We start from the raw sequence: 25,106 nt of genomic DNA, 5'->3' as shown, positions 1-25,106 counted from the left end.
TCAATGTATGGCAAAACCAATACAATATTGTAAAGTGAAAAAAAAATAAAACAGAAAAGAAAAAAATTTTTATAGGTATGTAGGAAAAACAAAAACAAAAACCTGTGTCTCCTGTGTGTTCTTGCATTGGCAGGCGTATTCTTTACCATTGAGCCTCCTGGGAAGCCCCATGTTATATGGACACTTGCCATTAATTTAGGCCCACCCCATTACCCAGGATTATCACATCTCAAGATCTCTAACTTAATTACATCTATATGGCCCTCTTTGGAGATAAGGTCACATCCACACCTAGGATATAAGCATGTCTTTTTAGGGGGACTACCATTCAAGCCCCTATCCTACCTAATGTTTATTGAGTGCTTTCTAAAATCAGAGCTTTATGTGTGATATTTGATTATTCAATTAAGCTATATCTTGGAGAGAGAGGCCCAGGAAGTTCTTTCCTTGGGGCCTTATACTGTTTTCCCAAGTAATGTGGCAGTGAATGGCCCTATGGCTTCATGATTAGTGACAAAAGAGAATGGGTTGACACACATAATTTCTAGATTTTTCCAGATTCCCTTCTTGGCCCTCTCCGTGTACAATATCTTTTCCCTTCTCTGCAAAATGTCTTCCAGAAAGGACTTGTCCCAGCTGCTGGGAGTGTTGTCATCAAACAGCCTTCACCGTTTAGCACCTTCAGGTTGGCCTCCATGAGGAGGGCTGCCTCATAGGAGTTCACTGTCCCAATGTGGGCCACATCGAGTGACAGACGAAGGCTGTGGTACAAAGAGCCGCACCCTTTTAATCTTCAGTTCAGTTCAGCTCAGTTCAGTCGCTCAGTCGCGTCCGCCTCTTTGCAACCCCATTAATCGCAGCACGCCAGGCCTCCCTGTCCATCACCAACTCCTGGAGTTCACTCAAACTCATCTCATCCTCTGTCATCCCCTTCTCCTCCTGCCCCCAATCCCTCCCAGCATCAGGGTCTTTTCCAATGAGTCAACTCTTCGCATGAGGTGGCCAAAGTACTGGAGTTTCAGCTTCAGCATCAGTCCTCCCAAAGAACACCCAGGACTAGTCTCCTTTAGGATGGACTGGTTGGACCTCCTTGCAGTCCAAGGGACTCTCAAGAGTCTTCTCCAACACCACAGTTTAAAAGCATCAATTCTTCGGTGCTCAGCTTTCTTCACGGTCCAACTCTCACATCCATATATGACCAATGGAAAAACCGTAGCCTTGACTAGATGGACCTTTGTTGGCAAAGTAATATCTCTGCTTTTTAATATGCTACCTAGGTTGGTCATAACTTTCCTTCCAAGGAGTAAGCGTGTTTTAATTTCATGACTGCAATTACCATCTGCAGTGATTTTGGAGCACCAAAAAATAAAGTCTGGCACTGTTTCCACTGTTTCCCCATCTATTTGCCATGAAGTGATGGGACCAGATGCCATGATCTTAGTTTTCTGAATGTTGAGCTTTGCTTGGCATAAAAGTGCAATAAATGGTAAGTAAAGTAACCTTCCATCAGAACAATAGTCCTCAAGCAATGAGCATCTCATAATAACCAGGAAAACATGAGCATTTTGAAGATTTCCTCTTCCTCTCCACCCTCTTCCTCCTCTCCTACACTACCCACACCCTGGATCTCAGACAAAAGAAAGCTAACCAAGAATTTTACTGAGCCAATCCTCAATCTTTGCTGTAAGATTAATTTCTGTTATATTGTCATTAATCAACAAATATTTACTCTGCTCAGAGTAGTACTTGTAGAGGGGAAGATAGAAGAGGGAAAAAAAGGTGTCTTTGCTTTAACAGAGGAAATAATTTTATCCAGGCAACAAACTGCTGCTGCTGCTGCTGCTGCTGCTAAGTCGCTTCAGTCGTGTCCGACTCTGTGTGACCCCATAGACGGCAGCCCACCAGGCTCCGCCGTCCCTGGGATTCTCCAGGCAAGAACACTGGAATGGGTTGCCATTTCCTTCTCCAATGCATGAAAGTGAAAAGTGAAAATGAAGTTGCTCAGTCGTGTCCGACTCTTAGCGACCCCATGGACTGCAGCCTACCAGGCTCCTCTGTCCATGGGATTTTCCAGGCAAGAGTACTGGAGTGGGGTGCCATTGCCTTCTCCGACTAATAAGCTAAAAATAAAGCACTGAAATGTTGAACTCTTTGGTACAGAGACATCATGTGTGATTATAACAAAAGGTAAGAAGAAGCAGAAAGTGAAAGTTTAAGAAGGATCTGATGACAGCAGAACTTGGTTAAGAGAAAAATAGCACAGGATAAGGCCAAGATAACAAACTGAACACAATATGTACTGAAGATATCAGGATAGGCCTAAATAGAGCCTTGTGTTGGATTACAAAATGATATGTTCATGAATAAACAAGCTGGGTGGAGTCAAATGATAAGGAGCCCAGGAAGTTTGGCAGAAGCCCTAACTTAGATGATAAGTTACTGAAAATACTGACCAGATGCTCAGTGTACAATGGCAAATAAGCGCCACAAAAGTTTTGTCATCCTATTATTCTACTTATAAAGACCATTCTTGGATATTTTGTTGTTGGTCACTAAGTCATGTCCGACTCTTTGCAACCCCATGGAATGCAGCACACCAGTCTTCCCTGTCCTTCAGTATCTCCCAAGTTTCCTCAAACTCATGTCCATTGAGTCAGTGATGCCATCCAACCATCTCATCCTCTGTCACCCCCTTTTCCTGCCCTCAATCTTTCTCAGCATCAGGGTCTTTTCCAATCAGTTGGCTCTTCCCATCAAGTGGCCAAAGTACTGGAGCTTCAGCAAGCATCAATTCTTCCAATGAATATTCAAGGTTGATTTCCTTTAGGACTGATTGATTTGATCCCCTTGCTGTCCAAGGGACTCTCAAGAGTCTTCTTCAGCACAATTCACAATTCAAAAGCATCAATTATTTGGAGTTCAGCATTCTTTATGGTCCAACTCTCACATCGGTACATGACTACTGGAGAAATCACAGTTTTTACTATATGGACCTTTGTCAGGAAAGTGATATTTCTGCTTTTTAATACATTGTTTAGGTTTGTGATAGGTATTCTTCCAAGGAGCAAGCATCTTTTAATTTCATGGCTGCAGTCATTGTCCACAGTGATTTTGGAGCCCAAGAAAATAAAATCTGTCACTGCTTCCACTTTTCCCCGTCTGTTTGCCATGAAGTGGTGGGTCTGGATGCCATGATCTTAGTTTTTTGAACAGTGAGTTTTAAGCCAGCTTTTTCATTCCTCTTTTACCCTCATCAAGAGGCTTTTCAGTTCCTCTACTTCCCTTATAGTTATTATAAAATATTGGCTACATTCCCTGGCTGTACAATATATCCTTGTAGCTTATTTATTTCATACACAGTAGTTTGTACCTCTTAATCCCTTACCCCTATTTTACTTCTTCTCCCTCCCTGCTCCCCACTGGTAACTACTAGCTTGCTCTCTACATCTCTAGTCTGCTTCCTTGTACCTTACTATTTTAACAAAGGTCAAGAATAATATTTTCTAGGACCTCCTGGCAGTCCAGGGGTTAAGACTCCACATTCCCAATGCAGAGGACACAGGTTCAGTCCCTGGTCTGGGAACCAAGATCCCACATGACTCATGGAGAAGCCAAAAAAAAGGACATTTTCTTTACTATCCATTAATGTTGAATGTATGAATATTCAATGCCTCCCTCAGCATCTCCACTCCAGTTCTAGATATATACTGAACAGAAACACATATATATGTTCAACAAAACAAATACAGGAGAATGCTTATGGCAGCTTTACTTATTACAGTCCCTAAACTGAAAAAACAAACACCCATCAATACTAGAAAGGAGAGCCAAATTGTGGGACAATCACACAATAAAAATATTACACATCAATAAGAATGGTGACTGTTACACAGAACAATTTAGATGGCTTTCACAAACATAATGTTTAGTTAAAAAAGCCAGACACACAAAAAAATACTGATATATTCCATTTATAAAATGCTCAAGATCAGACAATACTTTATCTATGGTGATAAAAGTCAGATTAATGGTAACCTTTTAGAGAGATTAGTGGCTCAGGGAACATGATTATTATCCCAGCATCTGGAATGCTGACAATATTCTAATTCTTGATTTGATGGTAATTACACAATTGTATTCAGTACTTTGGCATTCATAAGGCTGAATATTGAAGATTTATGCCCACTTCTGTATCTTACTCTTTAAACAAACAAGGACAATAAAAATGCTGCCATGGCTTGAAAAAGTTCTAAAGTTGCCTTAGAATTCTGCCACTAACAGTCTTTAAATATCCTCAAGGTTGTCAAATCTTTGAACTTTGAATGCAATTTGATTTCTCACAAGAGTGAGTATCTCATTTGGAATTAAATCTGAGTAATAAGATTAAATAAAGCCATCATTTTTAAAATAAAAATTCATGCTTTGAATATGCTTTTCTTGTGTGATTTATAAAAATAAACAAAATTAGACCTTATATAGTTCAGGGACTACGCATTTAACAGTCCCACCAGGGTGAAGTGTTCCTATATCTTACGTAGCCAGGAACCCCTGTATGGTTTAACACTGCTTCCTCTAGTGCTTTATCTTTTCCTTCAATTCTCTTTGAAGAATTCAATACTTTTCATTATCATTTTCTCTGCTCTCTCCTACCTTCTTGCATCCCACATACCCCAACTACGCACACAAATGAATCAATGGTCCACAAAACCTTCCTTTATGAAAATTACAGCAGGACTTAAACTGCTTTATTTCTCCCCTTTTGAAAAAGCACAGTATGGGAAAAAAAAAAAATTGGGGAGGGTAACTTTACAGTAGAGAAATCTGATAGACACTGCTTCAACCAAGTGGTCAAGGTTAACGTCAAGAACAATGTGTCAGCTCTCTCAGGTCCTAACTCCCAAGATGACCAAGAAAAGAAGGAAAAACAGATGTGCCCCAAAGGGCTATAGCCACGTGCAGCCTGTTCACTGCACCAACTGTGCCCAATGTGTGCCCAATGACACCATTAAGGCCATTCAAAAGTTCACCACTGAAAACACAGTAGAGGCCACAGCCATCAAGGACATTTCAGAAGCAAGTGTTCTATGCCTATGTGCTTCCCCAGCTGTACTTATATCGAGACTACATTACTGCATGAGTTGTGCCAGTCACAGGCACAGGAATCATTCTCATGAAGCCCAGATGGACAAAACACCCCGATCCCAGTTTAGACCTGCAAAAGCTGCCCCATGACCTCCACCAAAGCCCATGTTAGGAGCCAAGTCCTTATACACTGAAGAAAAACCATCCTCTCCAAAAAAATTAAAATAGAAATTATACTTTGGGGGAAAAAAGTGGGCTATCATGTTGATAGCAAGTACTCCTGACACGATGTGATGAGAATGGCACTTTACCTCTGTGATCTTCCTCCCTAAAACCCAGAAGCCCAGTCTAATCATGGGGGAAACATCAGACAAATTCCAATAAAGGGACTTCCTACAATATTCCTGATAGTACTCCTGGAAACTCTCAAGATCATAAAAGAAGAAAAGGAAAACACCTCTATAACCCAGAAGAGCTTATTTGCAGTTTAGCAAAAAACCAGAGTTTACAACTCTGAGTTCATACTTCACAAATCTACTTCGCTGGCCTCATCTTCTTTGAGATGAGCTTCCAATCTTTACAATACCTTTCAATGAAAATGAGAAAAAAAAAAAAAAAAACACTTGTAGACTTAGCATGGACACTTCAAGTGGCATCCACAAGAAACTGTTATTCAAGTCCAGATTGGAAGACTAACACTTGTACTTTGAATTTCAAGTCTTAAGTATTTTTATAGAGGGAAAAACATAAAAAACTCATGCTTAACAACACTAAGTACCATTTCTGAATGCTATGGAGATAAATGGCACTAGAAAATACCTACCTGGTTTTCTCCTCTTTTTGCAGTATGCTGAAGAAACTATCACTTACCTAACTTCAGATTCATCTAATTCAATATATTTCACTTACCTTTAATTTCACAAACTGCCATCTTTATACTTCCTTTGCTCCCTTTGCAAACGTCATCTTGAGAATCATAGTAGGACAGGATTCCATTATCTAAAACAAACCAACGAGGCTGCCAACCTACAAAGATCATAAACAACAAAAGACTAATAAAAAGTTACATTCATCACACTGAAAACTAGGATTGCAAAATTTACTATCCATGTCATTTCTTGATTCTAAAATAACATTCTAACAGTGAAATTTTTAACTGCCAAGATCTGCCCAAAATACTTTTGCATCAATCTCCATTTTGTTGGGACAGATTTCTGGAGAAACCTCTAGATCAGCATAAATATGGGGAACGACACCTTTATTGTGCCTCACAGTCTTCTCATCAACAACCCATCAGACCCATCTTTAATAATTGCTCTACATACAGAGTGCAACACAAACTGCTCGTTTTTTCTAACGGAACGAGAGTTATGATGTGATGGAAAAAGCAACAGAAGATAGGGATGCTAGTTCCAGTTCTCCTTTCATTTTTCAGTTGAGTTGCTGCTATTCTTTAGTTGTTAAATCGTGTCCAACTCTTCTGCAACCCCATGGACAGCAGCCTGCCAGGCTCCTCTGGAGAGGGTGCCATTTTCTTTCCAGGGGATCTTCCCAAGCCAGGGATTGAGCCCACATCTCTTGCCTTGGCAAGCAGATTCTTGAGCCACCTGGGAAGGCCTTTAGTTGAATAACCTGGGAAAAATCTTTTCATCTAATAAATATCAAAAATTTCCAGTCTCCAAAACAAGTGGATTGAACAAGAAGACCTCTCAGGTGCCATCCAGCTGTCTAATTCTGCAATGTGATCTTCCTCTCTACTATAAAACACTTTGCCTAAGCAAACTCCAAACAACTTCAAACTATGGTACAACTGCACTCATTTCACTTGCTAGAAAGGTAATGCTCAAAATCTTTCAAGCTAGGCTTCAGCAGAACATGAGACAAGAACTTCCAGATGTACAAGCTGGGTTTAGAAAAGGCAGAGGAAATTGCCTGAGATCAAACTGCCAACATTCAATGGATCATAGAGAAAGCAAGAGAATTCCAGAAAAACATCTGTTTCATTGACTACACAAAAGCCTTTGACTGTGTGAATCACAACAAACTGTGGAAAATCTTAAAGAGATGTGAATACCAAACCACCACCTTACCTGTCTCCTGAGAAACTTGTATGCAGATCAAGAAGCAACAGATAGAATTGGACATGGAACAATAGACTAGTTCAAAACTGGGAAAGGAGTATAAGAAGGCTGTATATTGTCACTCTGCTTATTTAACTTATATGCAGAGTACATCACATGAAATGCCAGGCTGGATGAATCACAGGCTGGAATCAAGATTGCTGGGAGAAAGAGCAATAACCTCAGATATGCAGATGACACCACCTTAATGGCAGAAAGTGAAGAGGAACTAAAGTCTCTTCATAAAGATGAAAGAGGAGAGTGAAATAGCTGGCTTAAAACTCAACATTCAAAGAAACTAAGATCATGGCATCCGGTCCCATCACTTCATGGCAAATAGATGGGGAAAAAGTAGAAGCAGTGACAGACTTTATTTTCTTGGGCTCCAAAATCACTGCAGAAGGTGACTTCAGCCATGAAATTTAAAAGACACTTGCTCCTTGGAAGGAAAGCTATGACAAACTCCAATAGTATATTAAAAAGCAGAGATATCACTTTGCCGACAAAGGTACATATAGTCAAAGCTACAGTTTTTCCAGTAGTCATGTATAGATGTGAGAGTTGGACCAAAAAGAAGGCTGAGCATCAGAGAACTGATGCTTTCAAATTGTGGTGTTGGAGAAGACTCTTTAGAGTCCCTTGGACTGCAAAGAGATCAAACCAATCCTAAAGGAAATCAACCCTGAATATTCACTGGAAGGACTGAGTGTGAAGCTGAAACTCCAATACTTCAGCCAACTGATGTGAAGAGCTGACTCACTGGAAAAGACTCTGACGCTGGGAAAGACTGAGGGCAGGAGAAGGGGATGGAGACAGAGGATGAAATAAATGGTTAGAGAGCATCACTGACTCAATGGACTTGAGTTTGAGCAAACTCCAGGAGATAGTGAAGGAGAGGGGACCCAGGCGTGCTGCAGTCCAGGGGTTGCAAAGAGTTAGACACAACTTAGCAACTGAACAACAGCCATAATAACAACACCGACCCCCTTGCACACAGTGAGTGCTGAAAGAATTCCAGTCTCTTACAGAGAAGTTGCATACCCTGTGGTGAGAGCATGGATTCCCATCCCTCCTCTCTCTTTGCCCTGCCATTACACAGCACAGGCAGAAATGCTAGACACTGAAAATAATTCATTTAATTAGTGTTTATTCAGTGCTACAATACACAACTATCATAGATTTGGCTCCAATGCAATGGTGGGATGAGGATGAGAGCTTTCCTTGAAGCTTAACTTCCACTCTTTCGAATCAGACTCAAGTGTTCCCTGAAATCTTATCAAGCATGCACTGATTTACAATAGTTCACTGATTAATAACACGGTGACCATGCTGGAGGCGTGCCACTGCCCTTGTTCTTTCTGTGACTATTAAATCACCATTCAGCCTGGTCACTTTAGACACTGCCTGCTATATGATTAATCAGTTCAGTTTTTATGGGTCAAATAATACCAAGACAGAGAGAGATAGGGGATTCATTCTTAAACCCTGATATAGACCCAGGATTTACCTCCCCGAAAGGCTTTACTGGTTACACTTTTGAAATAACAATGCTGAGTTATCATAAAAAGATTAAATTTCACAGTAGAGAATGTGGTAATATCGTTCAGAGGGATGGATATCCAAAACCAAGTTTCAGATGCTTGGAAAATTCTGTTTATGAAACACTATATTCCTTAATGAGGCCTAGCAAATTGGTACATGAACTTTATCTTGTTCATCACTGCATTCCCAGAACCTAGGAAACGTGCCTGGCACATACCAGGTGCTAAAAAAAAAGTGATTGAGTGAATGAATGATTAAATACTAGAAAATTAAGATATTGCCTGCTACCCATGAGAGTATGGGGCTTCCCAGGTGGCTCAGTGGTAAAGAACCCGCCTGTAATGCAGGAGAGGTGGGTTCAATCCCTGGGTTGGGACGATCCCCTGGAGGAGGAAATGGCTACCTACTCTAGTATTCCTGCCTGGAAAATTCCATGAACAGAGGGGCCTGGAACAGTCCATGGAGTTGAAGAGTCAGACACAATTGAGTGACTGAGCTCACCACACATGAGTACTAGATATGCAGTATATCCATGAGAATATACTGTATTGGGCATGCATAGAAATGATGAAAATGGTTTCTTTCCAAACATTAATTCAGCTTGACAAATTATAAGCAGCATACGGTGAAAATGCACTCCTCTACCCTAGGTCCAGTGTCTTTATGGGACAAATTGTGATTTTGTAAGCTTGCGTTATTGTGACTCAGTATCTCTTCCAAATAAATATTGAGCAGAATGATTCATTTAGAATTTGTACCAACTTGAGAGGTGACTATAAATATATTAATCTAACTAAGACTGCTAATGACCCTCTCTACATATCTCTTTGAAGACATAATTAACAAAATCATCTCTTAACTGATTCACACATATATATGAGGACTGTATCTGTAAAAAAGATTCATAGGTATTCCCTTTTTTACTACCTTTTCAAAACACATGTTTTTTAATCTCAAACTATCAAATGTTACTGAAATTCTTATTCTCTACAAAGGATTCTTAAAGAACACTGTCATGGAACTGGAAGGTTCCTTAAAGATCACAGTATGAACAGTCACTCATTCTTCTGACCTAAGATGAACTAAAACTAATAATAAGCATGTCGCTGAGCCAAATTTAAATATTAAAAAGAGTTCTTCCAAATAAAAGATTTCATTTTATCAAGCTCCTGTGTACCATACTAGCAGCGAACTTAAAATGCTCTATAAAGATAAAAACTTTAAGCACATAAAGTTAAAAGCTCAACTAGCTGGAGGGTCACTAAGACTACACTTCGCTCCCGGAATAAATTATGACTTATCTTAGTAATCACCCATTGCTCTGGGCTACACAGAAGAGGTTCCTCACATGAACTCCCAAGGCACTGTGCTTATGCATATTTGCAATGAGATGATCATTTGCATCTCAAAACACAGTAGCTAGTGTCTCAAAGTTAAATTCAACAGTATAACTGTTCTCACAACTGCCCATATAAAAATTCGTAATTAAAAAAAAAAACTTGCATCATTTTTCTAATGTTTTTTCTTAAAACATGTTATAGAAATAAAGTCTTTGACATTTTAATGCAACAAAACATCTATGTATCATACAAAGCATTTGCTGCTATAAATCTGTTTTTAGCAGTCCAATTAATAAAAAAAGAGACAATTGTAGCTCAGTGCTTATGTCTTAAAAAGTGTTTATGTGCAGATTTTGCACAAGTTTAGATGTACACAAGATGAACGTACCATACAATTAATCTTGGCTGAGTGAACAAGCAGGCAGCAAATCAAGATTGGCCTATTACACTAAACCAAGATACCTGTTTGCCATTTAACCATATTTTAAATCCATTCCTTTTCCTCTAATTTAGTGAGATCATAGAATTCTGGAGTTGGAAAACACCTTCAGGATAAACTAGTTGATCACCCTGGCACTCTCAGTCTCAGATCTTGAGAGAAAAAATGATCTGTTCTTACCATTAGTTGATGGCAGGGATGGGACTACAACTTAGATTTAAGTCTCTCTTAATAAGCCAGACTGTTAGTGTCATGGAAAAGGGCCCTTCCCTGCTGGTCTCTCATTGCTGCAGAGACACTCAATCCACTTCACGAATGAAACTGACTTGCCGGCTCCACCTTCTTCTTTCCTGTACTTTCTCCCACAATTTCTCATACACTTAACTGAATTCCAAAGCACAAGCATAAATCATTGACAATCAACCTCTAAGAGAATATTATCTTGCAACAGCTTCCAAAATCTTGCTTGTTATGCTCGAACGACTTCAACCAGAGAACTTTTAAAATAAACCGTGTTGCTAAACAAAATTAAAAGATATAGTGAAAAGATTTCTTAAAACGAAAACTTGATCTTAAACGGTTCACTTCAGTCCTATGTCCCAACAACTCAGTTATTAACAGAATACTGAATTAAGTGCGAGTAAAGACAGAGATTGCATCAACATATGTAGAGTAAGAATGGTTCCGGAAGCTAGAGGAGGAAAGAGAAGTATTATTACACAGGAAAAGAAGTGGTCAGGTGCACTTCCCACCGGCAGGAGGATGGTGCGCAGTCTCGAACTATCCCCTCAAGACGCCAGATGGGTACTTACAAGGGACAGAGACAGGGATTAAGCCCGGAAACCAAACAGCCGATTTCGCTGTGGGGGTCCCCCTGGCAGGCAAAGGAACGAGGAGTCCCTGACCCGTCTTCTCAGCCTGCCCGCCGGAGCCCCCCGCCACGCCCCGGGGCACCCGACCCCATCATACCCGTGAGATAGTTGGTCCACTTGTACAGAACCCCCTCCATGCTTCACAGCCCTGCGCCGAGCATCCTCCTGGCCCAGCGCCGGCCGAAGTGATGGGGGAAACGCAGAGCCTGGGCAAGCCCTCCCCGCCCGCCCGGGCCCCGCCCCCGGCGCCCCCAGCCGGCACCAAGCCGCCCTCAGGCCGCGCGCGCCGCAGGGACGTGGCGGCCCTCAAAGGCCCGGACGGCGGCCGCTGCGTGGAGCTCGGGGGCCGCGAGACGTGGCCTCAGACATCCCCGGGCTAGCCCCCGAGGAGGCGGCGGCAAAATCGCGACCCCGGCCGGCCTTCCGTTCGCGTTTCCGCTGCCGAGCGCTCCCTCCTTCTAGCCCGCCTTCCTTCCACCCCGGGTTCCCCGTTTATTTTCATTGACCCCGACGTCGCTTTCACTTCCTGGATGAAAGGGGCCGGCGCGTCCCGGGAAACCCCTCCCCGGCGGCGGGGCTGGAGGAGCGGGCGCGGCCTACGGGCCCTCCGCCGAGCCAGAGGCTACGCGAAAAGGGTGGCCCAGAGCCCTGACTCCTCCTCATTCTCCTACAGACCCTCGGCTGGCGTCTTACGGGATCCCACTCGCATCCCGGACGCCGAGTCCTGGGCCGAGCGCTCCCCGGTATCCTGGGGCCTAAGCCTCGGGGCCCAGGACTAGCGCACGCAGACTCCACTGTGCGCACAGCCCCCGGGCCAACCCGAGGACTAGGCCCCAGCGCATTCGTCTCTCAGACGCTGATTTAGGCCTCTCGGGTTTTCCTGTAATTGAGCCTCCGGTCCCTCTGGTGGTTGCTTTTCAAAAAATAAAAGACTTCCTATTTATGTTAACCTCGCATCTTCTTCACATTCGGGGGTTCTGAGAAATTATCTCCTAGGAAGGCGGTGTGCCTCTGAGAGTCCTCCGGCAGGGAACAGCGAGGGGCCCCAAGGAATTGTCACCACGCAATAAATCTTAGCCACTACTTCATTTAGAACATAAAACATGGGAGCAAGCTTTGGAGTTTATTTTAAAAATGAAAGTCTGCCCTCGCTTTTAGGATTTTTAAAATCCTATTTGGAAATGACCATCCTTATGTATGCTGCTGCTGCTGTTTTTAAGTTGTGTCAACTCTTTGCGACCTGTGGATTATAGCCCGCCAAGCTCTTCTGTCCACAGGATTTCCCAGGCAAAAAATACTGGAGTGGGTTGCCATTCCTTCTCCAGGGTATCTTCGCGACCCAGGGATCGAACCCACATCTGCTTGACAGGCAAGATCTTTACCAATGAGCCACCTGGGGCGCCCTATCCCTACGTATAACTGACAATTTTCAGATGTATGGAATTTTACACACTTTAAGTAAAGCTTAAAGCAAGCTCACTGCTGCTGCTTTTCTTAGCATCACCGAGGTAGGTAATATCTCTCATTGGAGAACCAGGCTTTCGCTGAAGTCCTAGTTTGGGTAAGAGTATTCGCCCGGAAATACAGTGAATTGATGGTTAGATGGCCAGATGGATATGACAGTATACAAGTAGTGGGTTTAAGACCGCGGTGATGAGATAGTAAAATTTACTGTGTATATTAAGTTTTTGTACTAAAATGTCGAAGGTGAGCATATAAGACTCATATAGGACTCACATAGGACTTTTGTGTCAGACTTGGTCATATCCCTGCTGTATACTAACTGTGTGAGATTAAAATAGAATGCCCAAGACTCAAATTACCTTGTTTTCTCATCTGTGGAATGTGGATAATGACATCTCAAAGAGTTGGTAAGAAAAGCAACAGCCTGAAATTTATCCGCACCTCAGTTCAATTCAGTCGCTCAGTTGTGTCTGACTCTACGCGACCCCATGGACTGCAGTAAGCCAGGCTTCCCTGTCCATCCCATCTCCCAGAGCTTACTCAAACTCATGTCCATTGAGTCGGCGATGCCTTCCAACCATCTCATCCTCTGTCGTCCCCTTCTCCTCCAACCTTCAATCATTCCCAGCATCAGGGTCTTTTCAAATGAGTCAGTTCTTCGCATCAGGTGACCAAAGGATTGGAGTTTCAGTTTCAGCATCAGTCCTTCCAATGAATATTCAGGACTGATTTCCTTTAGGATTGACTGGTTGGATCTCCTTGCAGTCCAAGGGACTCTCAAGAGTCTTCTCCAACATGACAGTTCAAAAGCATCAATTCTTCAGCGCTCAGCTTTCTTTATAGTCCAATTCTCACATCTATACATGACTACTGGAAAAACCAAAGCTTTGACTAGACCGATCCTTGTTGGCAAAGTAATATCTCTGCTTTTTAATATGCTGTCTAGGTTGGTCATAACTTTTCTTCCAAGGAGCAAGCGTCTTTTAATTTCCTGGCTGCAGTCACCATCTACAGTGATTTTGGAGCCCAAGAAAATAAAGTCTGTCACTGTTTCCATTGTTTCCCTGTTGATTTGCCATGAAGTGATGGGACCAGATGCCATGATCTTAGTTTTATGAATATTAAGTTTTAAGCCAATTTTTTCACTCTCCTCTTTCACTTTCATCAAGAGGCTCTTTAGTTCTTTGCTTTCTGCCATAAGGGTGGTGTCATCTGCATATCCGAGGTTATTGATATTTCTCCCAGCAACCTTGATTCCAGCTTGTGCTTCATCCAGCCCAGCATTTCTCATGATGTACTCCGCATAGAAGTTAAATAAGCAGGGTGACAATATACAGCCTTGACATACTCCTTTACCGATTTGGAACCATCTGTTGTTTCATGTCCAGTTCTAACTGTTGCTTTCTGACCTGCATACAGATTTCTCAAGAGACAGGTTAGGTGGTCTGGTATTCCCGTCTCTTTCAGAATTTTCCAGTTTGTTGTGATCCACACAGTCAAAGGCTTTGCCGTAGTCAATAAAGCAGATGTTTTTTCTGGAACTTTCTCGCTTTTCTGAAGATCCAACAGATGTTTGCTATTTGTTCTCTGGTTCCTCTGCCTTTTCTAAATCCAGCTTGAACATCTGGAAGTTCACCGTGCATGTACTGTTGAAGCCTGGCTTGGGGAATTTTCACCATTACTTTGCTAGCGTGTGAGATAAGTGCAATTGTGCGGTAATTTGAAAGTTCTTTAGCATTGCCTTTCTTTGGGATTGGAATGAAAACTGACCTTTTCCAGTCCTGTGGCCCCTGCTGAGTTTTCCAAATTTGCTGGCATATTGAGTGCAGCACTTTCACAGCCCTCAAATCAAGAGCGACCCCAAGTGGGAAAGGAAGGAAAATGCAAACCTGTAGCCGGTCCCAAATCGCTAGTCGGCTCTGCAGAAAGGCTTTTAACCAGGGAGAGCAGTGACACCTGTTTACTAGTGTGTGGCTTAGCCTGAAACCTCTTAATGTATGACTCTGACCTTAAGAAGGCGCTTCAAGGAAACCCCAGAAACAAGAGTGCCTCTCCCGATGCGCACCAGTTCTCTAGGAATCTGAGGGCCTTTCACGCCCGATCGTGTATCCCTGATTACAGCCTCGCACCGTAGTCTTTTTGTTTCGTCTTTCGCCAGTTTCAAAAAAAAAGAGAACTTTACTATCGAACCCTGAGGAAACTGGCTGTAAATATGAGGACTTGGAAAGGAGATGCGGTGCAAAAGTAGTGTTGCCTTAGGGACTGAGAACAGTCCATGAAAGCAGGGGTGCAGCCAGCAGCCAATTAACACAAATTCCAAGGGTTGGGCTCGCCGCAGGGGAAAGGGGCGGTGCTACGCTTCACCCCGCCGCTGGCCCTCTGTGACGTAGGACAATGCTCGCCTGCCACGCGTCGGAAATGGGCTACAGCTGCTGCCACCCCCTTGCAACTGACACGCTTGAGGGAACGCAGTGATCATCTTGGGGGGTGAATCCAGGAATCATGCATGTCTTATTTAGATTAACCGTTTTCTTTTACGTGTGGGGCATTTTTACTGCTCAGGGACAAAAGGCAGAGGAGAGCACAGAGGAAGTGAAAATAGAAGTTTTGCATCGTCCAGAAAATTGTTCTAAGACAAGCAAAAAGGGAGACCTGCTAAATGCCCATTACGACGGCTTCTTGGCTAAAGACGGCTCGAAATTCTACTGCAGGTAGGATCTGATGAGAACAGCTCCCGAGTCCAGTTGATGCACTAAATCTAACCTCCCTCCACCAACCAGAAGCCTAATTTATTGGGTTGTTTGAGGTTGATTTTTGAACAGTAAGAGTTCAGCCTTTCTGAATTTTCTAGGAGGAAAATAGGATTTGACACAGTATTTCCCTATAATATGGAGTATTATTTTTTAAATTACTGAAAATGTTAGCCCAAGAAATTATTAAAAATACACTACATCTATACGCTCTCCTCACTACTGCCTATAGTAGTAAGTCAAGGTACTGTTTGTAAGGATGTTCACACTTTTCCTTTGCTGTGGGTTGGAGTCTCCTTACGGAGGCTTATGTAGAATAGTTTATCTGGCCTTCAGAAGCACAATATTTACTGACTGGAGGCTGCTTTCCACTACTAGAAGCCACTCCAATGACTTTTCTCTGGTGATTTTCAGACCCTGTGTCTTTGTGCCCTGCCCCCTCATCCCACCACTACTTACTCTGATTTAATTGATGTTTTATTACTCAGAGATAGAATGTCTTTTCTCCTTCTGTACTACTACCCTATAAAAATACGATTGGGGAAAGTTAATTCTTTCCATTTAGAAGAAAATAGAGAAATTTAATAAGAAGAACAGATACAAATTTTAACTGTGATTCGAATGACTTTTTGAGGCTAAACCTAGACCATCCATTTTTTTTAGAATAAACACAGAATGGTTAAATAAATCATTTGGACAAACTATGCTGTTAGGGGCAGGAGACCCATTAAAAAGTTAACTGTTGAGTCGTTTTTGTAAAGATGACAAGAAAAAAGAAAATGAGATGACTCATAATGACTAGCTTTGGGCAAATCAAACCTCTGTCTGGTTATTATGAGGGAAGTTTGAGCCAAACACCCCACTGTGGGATTCAGAATGAGTCTTAATATAGGAAAAGACATGGTTAGAGAGGTTTTCAATTTTACATAGGAACTAAATACTCAGGTGTATTTTAAAGTTTAATTTTATTTTCCTTGAAATCAACTTACCTAGGTGCTGTCTTTAATTACAGCCGGACACAAAATGAAGGCCACCCCAAATGGTTTGTTCTTGGTGTTGGACAAGTCATAAAAGGCCTAGACATTGGGATGATGGATATGTGTCCTGGAGAGAAGCGAAAATTGATTATACCTCCTTCATTTGCATATGGAAAGGAAGGCTATGGTAAGGGAAAAATATGGTAAAAATAAATCATAGACTTCTGGGTATACAGTCAAAAAAACTGAAAGCAGACTCTCAAAGTTACTATGAGTAACTCATTGTTACAACTATGGTCACAGCAGCATTATTCAAAATAGCCAAAAACTGAAAATAACCCAAATGTCTATTGACATAAGAATGGATAAACAAAATATGGTATATACATTCAGTGGAATGTTATTCAGCCTCAAAAAGGAAAGAAATTCTGATGTATGCTACAACATGGATGAACCTTGAATACATTATGCTAAGTGAAATAAGCCAAACACAAAAACCAATACTGTATGATACCACTTACGTAAAGTACCTAGAATAGTCAAATTCATAGAGCCAGGAAGACCAGCGGGGTTGCCAGAGCCAGGGGAGAGAGGGTGGAATATAGGCAGTTGTTATTTAGTAGGTGTAGAGTTTCAGTTCTGCAAGATGAAATAGTTCTAGAGGCTGGTTGCAATGTGGATATACTTAGCACCACTGAACTAACTCTATACTTAAAATGGTTACAATGATAAATTTTATTTTAATTGTATTTTCCCACAATTAAAAATTTTTGAATTACTAAAAAAATGAAAAATCATAGAGAAAATAATTATAGAATATAGGGTCCAACAAACTTTAAGCTGAATGGAATCTAGTCCAGCCCAGTTCTTTTTACATATCAAGAAATTAAGCCATTGTTGCAATACAAGTCTCTGGCCAGAGTTCTTTATTCCACACAGTGGCAATATTCATAATTACAGTGTATATTTTATAAACTCTACCTTAGTCATTTAAGCATAAGTTATTTTATTATTATACAAATATCTATGCTGCTAAGTCACTTCAGTCGTGTCCGACTCTGTGCGACCCCAGAGACGGCAACCCACCAGGCTCCCCCGTCCCTGGGATTCTCCAGGGAAGAACACTGGAGTGGGTTGCCATTTCCTTCTCCAGTGCATGAAAGTGAAAAGTGAAAGTGAAGTCGCTCAGTCGTGTCCGACTGTTCGAGACCCCATGGACTGCAGCCCACCAGGCTCCCTCATCCATGGGATTTTCCAGGCAAGAGTACTAGAGTGGGGTGCCATCGCCTTCTCCAATAAATGTCTATAGAAAATACTTTTTGTAAGGAGTACCAAAGTCAAATTCATAAAACTCAGGAAACTGGAACATATGATTTTAAAGTAAAAGGACAGCATTGGAACATTGTAGAAAGAACATCTGAAACATAACAAGCTATGGTCACTACTATCCAAATTCAGGAGAAGCCTTGAAATATAGAAAAATGAACAGCTTCTTTCAATATATTGCTATTTTTAAAATCCTTGAGTAAGCTGTGAGAACCTAGGTTAAGCAGATAAATGAGGAAAATGTTTGCAGCATGTATAAACATGTATTATGACCTGTCCTAGAAATAGGCAACTTCATAAACAAGTGGCCCACTCACTGAAAAATATAAATGAGTGGATAAAGATGTGATATAGATACACACCACACACCCCCCCCACACACACACACAGTAGAATATTTCTCAGCCATAAAGAGGAAAGAAATCTTGCCATGTGCAACCACAGGGATGGACCTAGAGGGTATTATGCTAACTGAAAATAAACCAGACAGACAAAGGCATCTATTAATTTTTCCAAAATTAAATTTTTAAAAATCACTAAAGTGGGGCTTCCCAGGTAGCTCAGATGGTAAAGAGTCTGCCTGCAGTGCAGGAGACCTGGGTTCGATGCCTGGGTTGGGAAGATCCCCTGGGGAAGGAAATGGCAACCCACTCCAGTATTCTTGCCTGAAGAATTCCATGGACAGAGGAGCCTGGTGGGCTACAGTCCATGGGTCACAAAGAGTCAGACACAACTGAGTGACTACCAAACACAAAAGTGGAGCAGAACAGAAAAAAATTTTAAAGGGGGGAAAATGGGCAGTATGGCAGAAAGCTGGTCTCTAGCATTCTCAGCTGGGTCCTTTCTTCCTTTTACTGTGTGAAAACTAGAAAGTCTTTTCTTTTTTTTGGTTGTGCCCTGGACGAGGGATCAAACCCTGTGCACCCTGCAGTAGAAACACAGGATCTTAAACACTGGACCTCCAGAGAATTCCCTAAAGAAAGAATTTTTACCACCTCATTTTGAGTCCTTCTTAACCCCAGCTACTTGAAATATTTAGTATATAATATTTCATTGAAATGGCATGCCCTCTTTAAGGCTGTTGTTTTACTCATTAGAAGAGCTGGTTCCCTTGCCTATTCTTTCCAGCAGGAGCAAGGATCACTGCCCCCAAATTGGACTGGAGGGATGTTAGTGATACAAATCAGACTCAGTCAGATTTAAAACTCCTAAAGAGACAGTCCAGATAACTACATCTTCACTTTCAAAGTTTTTTGCCACTCATTTGGTTCCATCAAAATAGCTCCCACAAAACCATAATTAAGGTATCCTATTTTTAGTTGTAAAGGAGTCTAGGAGAGAGAGAATTGAAAATAAGTTAAATTGAATGTAATCTTGTCCTAAAAACAGTGTCATAGACTGAGCCCAATTCTAGACAAAGTAATACAGGCAGAGTTCGCCTTTCAGCCTCCTTAAATCTCATTTTCAGAGTTTCGCTTGTGCTCTTGTAGACAAGAGAGCATTCTGCCTGCTACCAGAGCATCCACATCTCTTCATCAACTGGTGCTCATACTAGGTCCTGTTACCACATGGCAAATGATTACTATTTTTATCTTTATTGTAAACTAATTTATGCTTAGATATGAATGACTACCCAGGCAGCCTAAGCTATTAATAAGCTAGACCCTTGTAGCAAAAATGTACAAATTTGACCTCAGTTTGAGGTGTCTCAATAAATATGAATATAATGAATCTCACTAGTATAACAATATCACCAAAACCCTCGTCTTACATGTAAGGAAACTAAAGCCCAACAAAACTGTGTTCTTTGGAATGTAGCCAACTGCTAGTTTACCTGTATTATTTATAATAACTTACGAATAGCTTGAATTCAATTATTTTAAAAGCTGCTGTGTAGACCATAAGCAACTGCGTAACACACAATATCTTGATTGAAGAAGCTTTTCTAAATAAGTTGTTATTAAGACCTAACATAAGCTGTAACTTTATTTTAGGTACTTAAAGAAGTCTTTTCTTCTGTGCAATATTCTTGCCTAATGTCACAGAGTGCCTCTGCATGTCTTGAAATGCATGTGATTTGTTAGTGCTTTAACTAACAGTACATGTGGTATGTACAGATTCTTTACGTTAACTCCTAAGTCTTCTGATCTTCTAAATACAAGTAATTCTATAGTAAATGCATGTTTTTCTCTTCTTTATACTTTCATTTTTTAGTAAGATAAAACTAGCTGGCAATTTATTCTATGTTTATAGTTGAATTTGGGGGAAACTTCAACTTGTAATAGTTTTCCTTAAGAATTTTGAATTTGTTTTTATTATTGTCAGGAAAAGTTATTCTTCTGTCATAAAGAGATTTTAATGAGACAGAATGGGGATGGATCTTATAAAATTATCACTGACTCAATCTTTTACTCTAAAGTTAGATAAATGTATGTTGGTTGGGATGGTCACATTAGTTATGTGATATATAGGTAGATTTTTGTGTGTCCTGGTTTGGAGATGACTGATCTACTTCCTTTGGCTGTAACTTTCAAGCTTTTTCCTTTGAATTATATAAATATTTTAGCAAGAACCCTCCACTTTTTCATAAAAAAATTAGTTTCCATCGAAGAACAAACTTAGCCACTTTTTTAAAATAAGTGATAGACACCATTCATTCAACAAATTTTTGAGTAACTATATATTTGAGTGGTGACAAAAGCCACCCACTGCAGGTCATTTTTATGAATGGCCATCTGAAGAGGCCATAGCTTGCTAAAATCATCTGTGACATCACTTAATTGGCTAACTTTATTAAAGGGAACTATTTAACTTAATACTTAAAAGAGTTTTTTTGTGATTAGAAATTTCTTCATGAAATTGTTACTGGTTTGTTCTGTTATTGCAGTATTTTTTGTCTGTATGACAAATCTGACAAGTATATTAATACATATATTTTATTCATACTTCCAAGTAACTGGACAAAATCATTTTCTAAAAGATACTGATCTTTGAAATATTTCTGGCTGTGAATTTCTTCTCTGCACTAGCTCTTTCTTGTATAATGCTGGAGTATATTATTAAAAATTACATGATTTATATTTAAATGTAATCAGGAAATAATGGTCCCCTAAGTCTTTAGAACTTACTTGTTTTGAAAACATATGAGAAAAGTGTTCCTAAGAAATATTTAGAAAGCAATTCTTATAAATATGAAATAATACAATCATAATGCTATCATGGCAATTTGTGAATAAATATTTGACCATTATCTTCATGTAAGTTAAACTGTTAAAATTCATACCTTTAGCAGAAGGCAAGATTCCACCTGATGCAACATTGATTTTTGAGATTGAACTTTATGCTGTGACCAAAGGACCACGAAGCGTTGAAACATTTAAACAGATAGACATGGACAATGACAGGCAACTTTCTAAAACTGAGGTAATTCAAACAGATTTCATATATACAATCTAAACTTTTATTATGTTTAAATACATCTGTGTTAAAGCTATTATGTTTACTTCTATCTAGCATGGGCTAATTAGTTTGCTTTTATAGAGCTAATTACAAAAATATTAAATTCTAAGAAGAAAATGTGCTTGTTTAATATAAAAGTTGAAATGGAGTCAACCTGTTTAATTTCCTTTCTCCCTGTAAGAGGGTCATTAAAATACCAAACTAATCTCTACAGACAACATGACTCTAAAAATAGAGACAAAACTATAATTTGAAAAGCTAACAGGCACCCCTGTTCATTGCATATTTACAACGTCCAAGACACAGAAGCACCCTAAATGTCCACTGACAGGGATAAAGATGTGGTGTACATACATACATACATACAATGGAATATTACTCAGCCATAAAAAAGAATGAAATAATACCATTTGCAGCAACATAAGTGGACATACAGATTATCATGCTAAATGAACTGAAAGACAAATATCATATGATATCACTTACATATCGAGTCTAAAAGAATGATACAAAATAGAAACAGCCTCACAGACATAGAAAACAAACTGTGGTTACCAAAGGGGAAAGGAAGAGGGAAAGGATAAATTGGAAACTTGGGATTAACAGATACACACTGCTATCTATAAAGTAAACAAGGACCTATTATATGGCATGTGTGTGCATGCATGCTCAGTTGCTCAGTCATGTTTGACTTTGACCCCATGGACTATAGCCCACCAGGCTCCTCTGTGGGATTCTCCAGGCAAGTACAGTTGAACAGGTCGCCATTAGCATTCAGACGTTAATCTCTGAGTATGTACCGTTAACCATCTACAACCTCAGGGGAAGCTAATTTGAAGATCTGTTTCTCTTCAGAAAATTGCCTCAAAGGTTGAAAAAAATAAAACCTCAAATAGCCTTTAAAATTTTTGTATCACATATAATAAGTAGTCTGAGATACGTTTCTTGAAAGTTTTCTCAGAGTTTCTGGAAATTTATTGTGGTGTCTTTTTTATTAAAGAAATATTATTTTGGCCCTCTAGATAAGTCATTACCTGAAAAAGGAATTTGAAAAAGACGAGAAACCACGTGACAAGTCATATCAGACTGCAGTTTTAGAGGATTTTTTTAAGAAGAACGACCATGATGGGGATGGCTTCATTTCTTCTAAGGAATACAATGTCTATCAACATGATGAACTATAGCATATTTTTATTTCTAAATTTTCTTAGCTATTTACTGTACTTTATATATAATACAAAGTTCACTTTTCTCTGCGTTGTATTTTCTATTTTTCCCTCATGAACATATTTTGATCCTTCAATACATGTAATATTGGAATAATAAATGTGAGGCTTTTTTTTTTGCAAAATTTAACTTTCAAATAGGCATGATTGTGTCTCCTATTGCATTATTCTGTTAAAATGAACTGCAATACCGTGAAATCTACCTCTGCATCCTATTAGGCAATTTTTTCTCCTTCAAGTTATAGGAAGTCACCTATGTCATAATTTACAAGTTCTTGCCAACTCTAACCTTAACAACATGTATAGATACGTAAATACCCAATTTTTTAAATATTTAAAGTACCCCATATTTTAAACATATTTAATAGGAGCCCAAGAATTAACATTTCACTTGTTTTATACATTTCATAGCATTACAGACAGCAAGATATAAAAATCTAACAGACTTCCCTGATAGACCAGTGGTTAAAACTCCGAGCTTCTACTACAGGGGAAATGGGTTCACATTTCACATGGCACAGCCAAAAATAAAATCATATGACTGAGGAATCTTCCTTTAGTATGCATGCAGAAAAGTATTAATTGTAATAATATGTCCCACAGAGAGCCTCAACACAGTGTCTGTACTTTATGGTGCAAGCTTCTGGCCTTGGGTATTTGTTCCAGTGGCTAATGTTTGAAAGAGACTTGATCAGACCAAGGGCTTTGTGCCTCTGTCTTAGAGCGTGAGTCATAAAGTCTGTGCTGCTCTGACCTGTGCACTCCCTCAGACATCATTATGAATGGGCTACACCTCTTCCTTCTCTTAGGCCTTTATATTTACCATCCCTAACTTTTTGTCTTGATAGTTTTAAATTGATACTATGGCGTTTCTCAAGTCTCCCTTTCTCTGGGTATTTCTATCCTATGTCATTTCATTTCACAATGTTCTTATTACTAACCATGAGCGAACAGTACAAACTAGTATGCCATCAAATTTTCGATAGATATGTAGAACTTATTTTACACAAGAGGATATCAAATGAGGATATAAAGTGCCATGGCAATTTTGTGTCGTTGTCAAATCATTGCGGTCCAACATGTTGAGAATAAGAGGTAAGAGATGCTGTAGAAGATCATGCTGGTACCCAAGAAAGGACACATATTTACTGGATCAGGTACGACTTGCCTACTGTGTATTAGAAAATCGTGTGTGTATGTGTGTTAGTCGTGTCCGACTCTTTGCAACCCCATGGACTGCAGCCCACCAGGCTCCTCTGTCCATGGGATTCTCCAGGCAAGAATACTGGAGTGGGGGTTGCCATTCCCTTCTCCAGGGGATCTTCGTGACCTGAGGATCAAACCCAGGTGTCCCGCATTGCAGGCAGACTCTTTACCATCTGAGACACCAGGGAAGCCCATAGAAAAGTGTGCTTAGGTAGTAAATAGTTCTATTCAAAACAAGTACGTTTAAAACAGTTTTTTCCATTCTATGAAACTTATACTCTTTCCAAACGATTGTTTATTGATTATCTTTTAACCTCTTTATATATACTGCTAGAAACCCTACAATTTAAAAGTATAAGGGGACTTTCCTGGCCATTCAGTGGTTAGAATTTTGCCTTCCAATGGAGAGTGTGGGGGTTTGATCCTTGGTCAGGGACCTATAATACCACATGCTTCTTGGTCAAAAAAACAAAACATAAAACAGAAACAATATTGTAACAAATTCAATACAGACTTTAAAAATATTCCACATCAAAAAAAAATCTTAAAAAAAAATAAAGCATAAGGGCAACACAAATCCCACTAGGTTAGTGAATATCACATATGTGTAGCACAAAGCTAGACACTTCATAAAATAAAAACATCTACGATCTTTTCCTGTCTCCCAATATTTCTTCATTCCCATAACCCAGTCTTATACCTCCTCCTCACTTAACTCAGTCTTCAACTTTCATCCCTTTACCTTCCTCAGAAAACCCTGCTCAGTAGTAAACTTAAGTTGATAACACCATATATTTTGGTTTAGAAACTGTCCCCATGTCTATATCCATATAAAATAGTCACTAGAGCCTTTTTTGATCAGTATACTCATATTTGCATCTGAATTATATACTCTGCAAAACAAAAATGTCATGAAAGCTATACAGGAAATTATTCTATGATACTGTTTCTAATTCTAATCTTTCTATCCCACTGTTTTCATACCAAGTACTTTTAAACTTATGTTTTAAAAAATCATAGATGATGTCATATGAATATGGAAATTTACTTGAAAACTATTCACATTTAAACAAATAAAAAAATTTTAACCCTTCTACATACATAAAAAAGTAAATATTTCATATTTACACAATTGCCTAACACCTTCATTGGCATATGCCTGGTAGTGACTGCTGTACTATATACTTTGAGTTCTGAAATTTTAACACTACTTCTGTAATTATTTTAATAATGCAAGTAAGTGCAAGTGCAAGTCACTCAGTTGTGTCTGACTCTTTGCGACCCCATGGACTATACAGTCCAT

The 25,106-nt window shown here is 39.9% G+C and overlaps 3 protein-coding genes across 4 annotated transcripts in view; 2 read left to right on the top strand and 1 right to left on the bottom strand.

Annotated features, from left to right (window-relative positions):
* PLEKHA3 (pleckstrin homology domain containing A3) overlaps positions 1 to 11,898 on the bottom strand; it is a 26,377-nt gene extending 14,479 nt beyond the window's left edge. Inside the window, exons 1-2 of the mRNA XM_040227717.1 lie at positions 11,493 to 11,898; positions 5,992 to 6,108 (exon numbers count right to left, since the gene is read on the bottom strand). Coding sequence (XP_040083651.1) covers positions 5,992 to 6,108; positions 11,493 to 11,532 — 157 coding nt within the window. The 5' untranslated portion in view covers positions 11,533 to 11,898. The remainder of the gene's footprint in view (positions 1 to 5,991; positions 6,109 to 11,492) is intronic.
* Positions 4,847 to 5,367, top strand: LOC120853970 (40S ribosomal protein S26-like). Its single transcript, XM_040227718.1, has one exon. It carries the CDS (start codon positions 4,870 to 4,872, stop codon positions 5,230 to 5,232), a length of 363 nt encoding a protein of 120 aa, XP_040083652.1. The 5' UTR covers positions 4,847 to 4,869; the 3' UTR covers positions 5,233 to 5,367.
* A 3,337-nt stretch (positions 11,899 to 15,235) lies between the features above and the next one.
* On the top strand, positions 15,236 to 25,055 carry FKBP7 (FKBP prolyl isomerase 7). Of its 2 annotated transcripts, none has more exons than XM_040227715.1 (4): positions 15,236 to 15,570; positions 16,622 to 16,773; positions 21,202 to 21,335; positions 22,394 to 25,055. In XM_040227715.1, the coding sequence occupies exons 1-4, from the start codon at positions 15,362 to 15,364 to the stop codon at positions 22,553 to 22,555; spliced, it is 657 nt and encodes a 218-aa protein (XP_040083649.1). In that variant the 5' UTR covers positions 15,236 to 15,361; the 3' UTR covers positions 22,556 to 25,055. The 2 variants fall into 2 exon arrangements, with proteins under 2 accessions (XP_040083649.1, XP_040083650.1); XM_040227716.1 differs by having other exon boundaries at positions 15,251 to 15,570; positions 21,205 to 21,335; positions 22,394 to 22,727.
* Positions 25,056 to 25,106: the final 51 nt, after the last annotated feature.

Source organism: Oryx dammah, unplaced genomic scaffold (genome assembly GCF_014754425.2).
Source record: "Oryx dammah isolate SB20612 unplaced genomic scaffold, SCBI_Odam_1.1 HiC_scaffold_27, whole genome shotgun sequence".
Taxonomy (NCBI): Eukaryota; Metazoa; Chordata; class Mammalia; order Artiodactyla; family Bovidae; genus Oryx; species Oryx dammah.
Note: the sequence above shows the minus strand (reverse complement) of the source record. Positions and strands in the feature narration are given on the sequence as shown.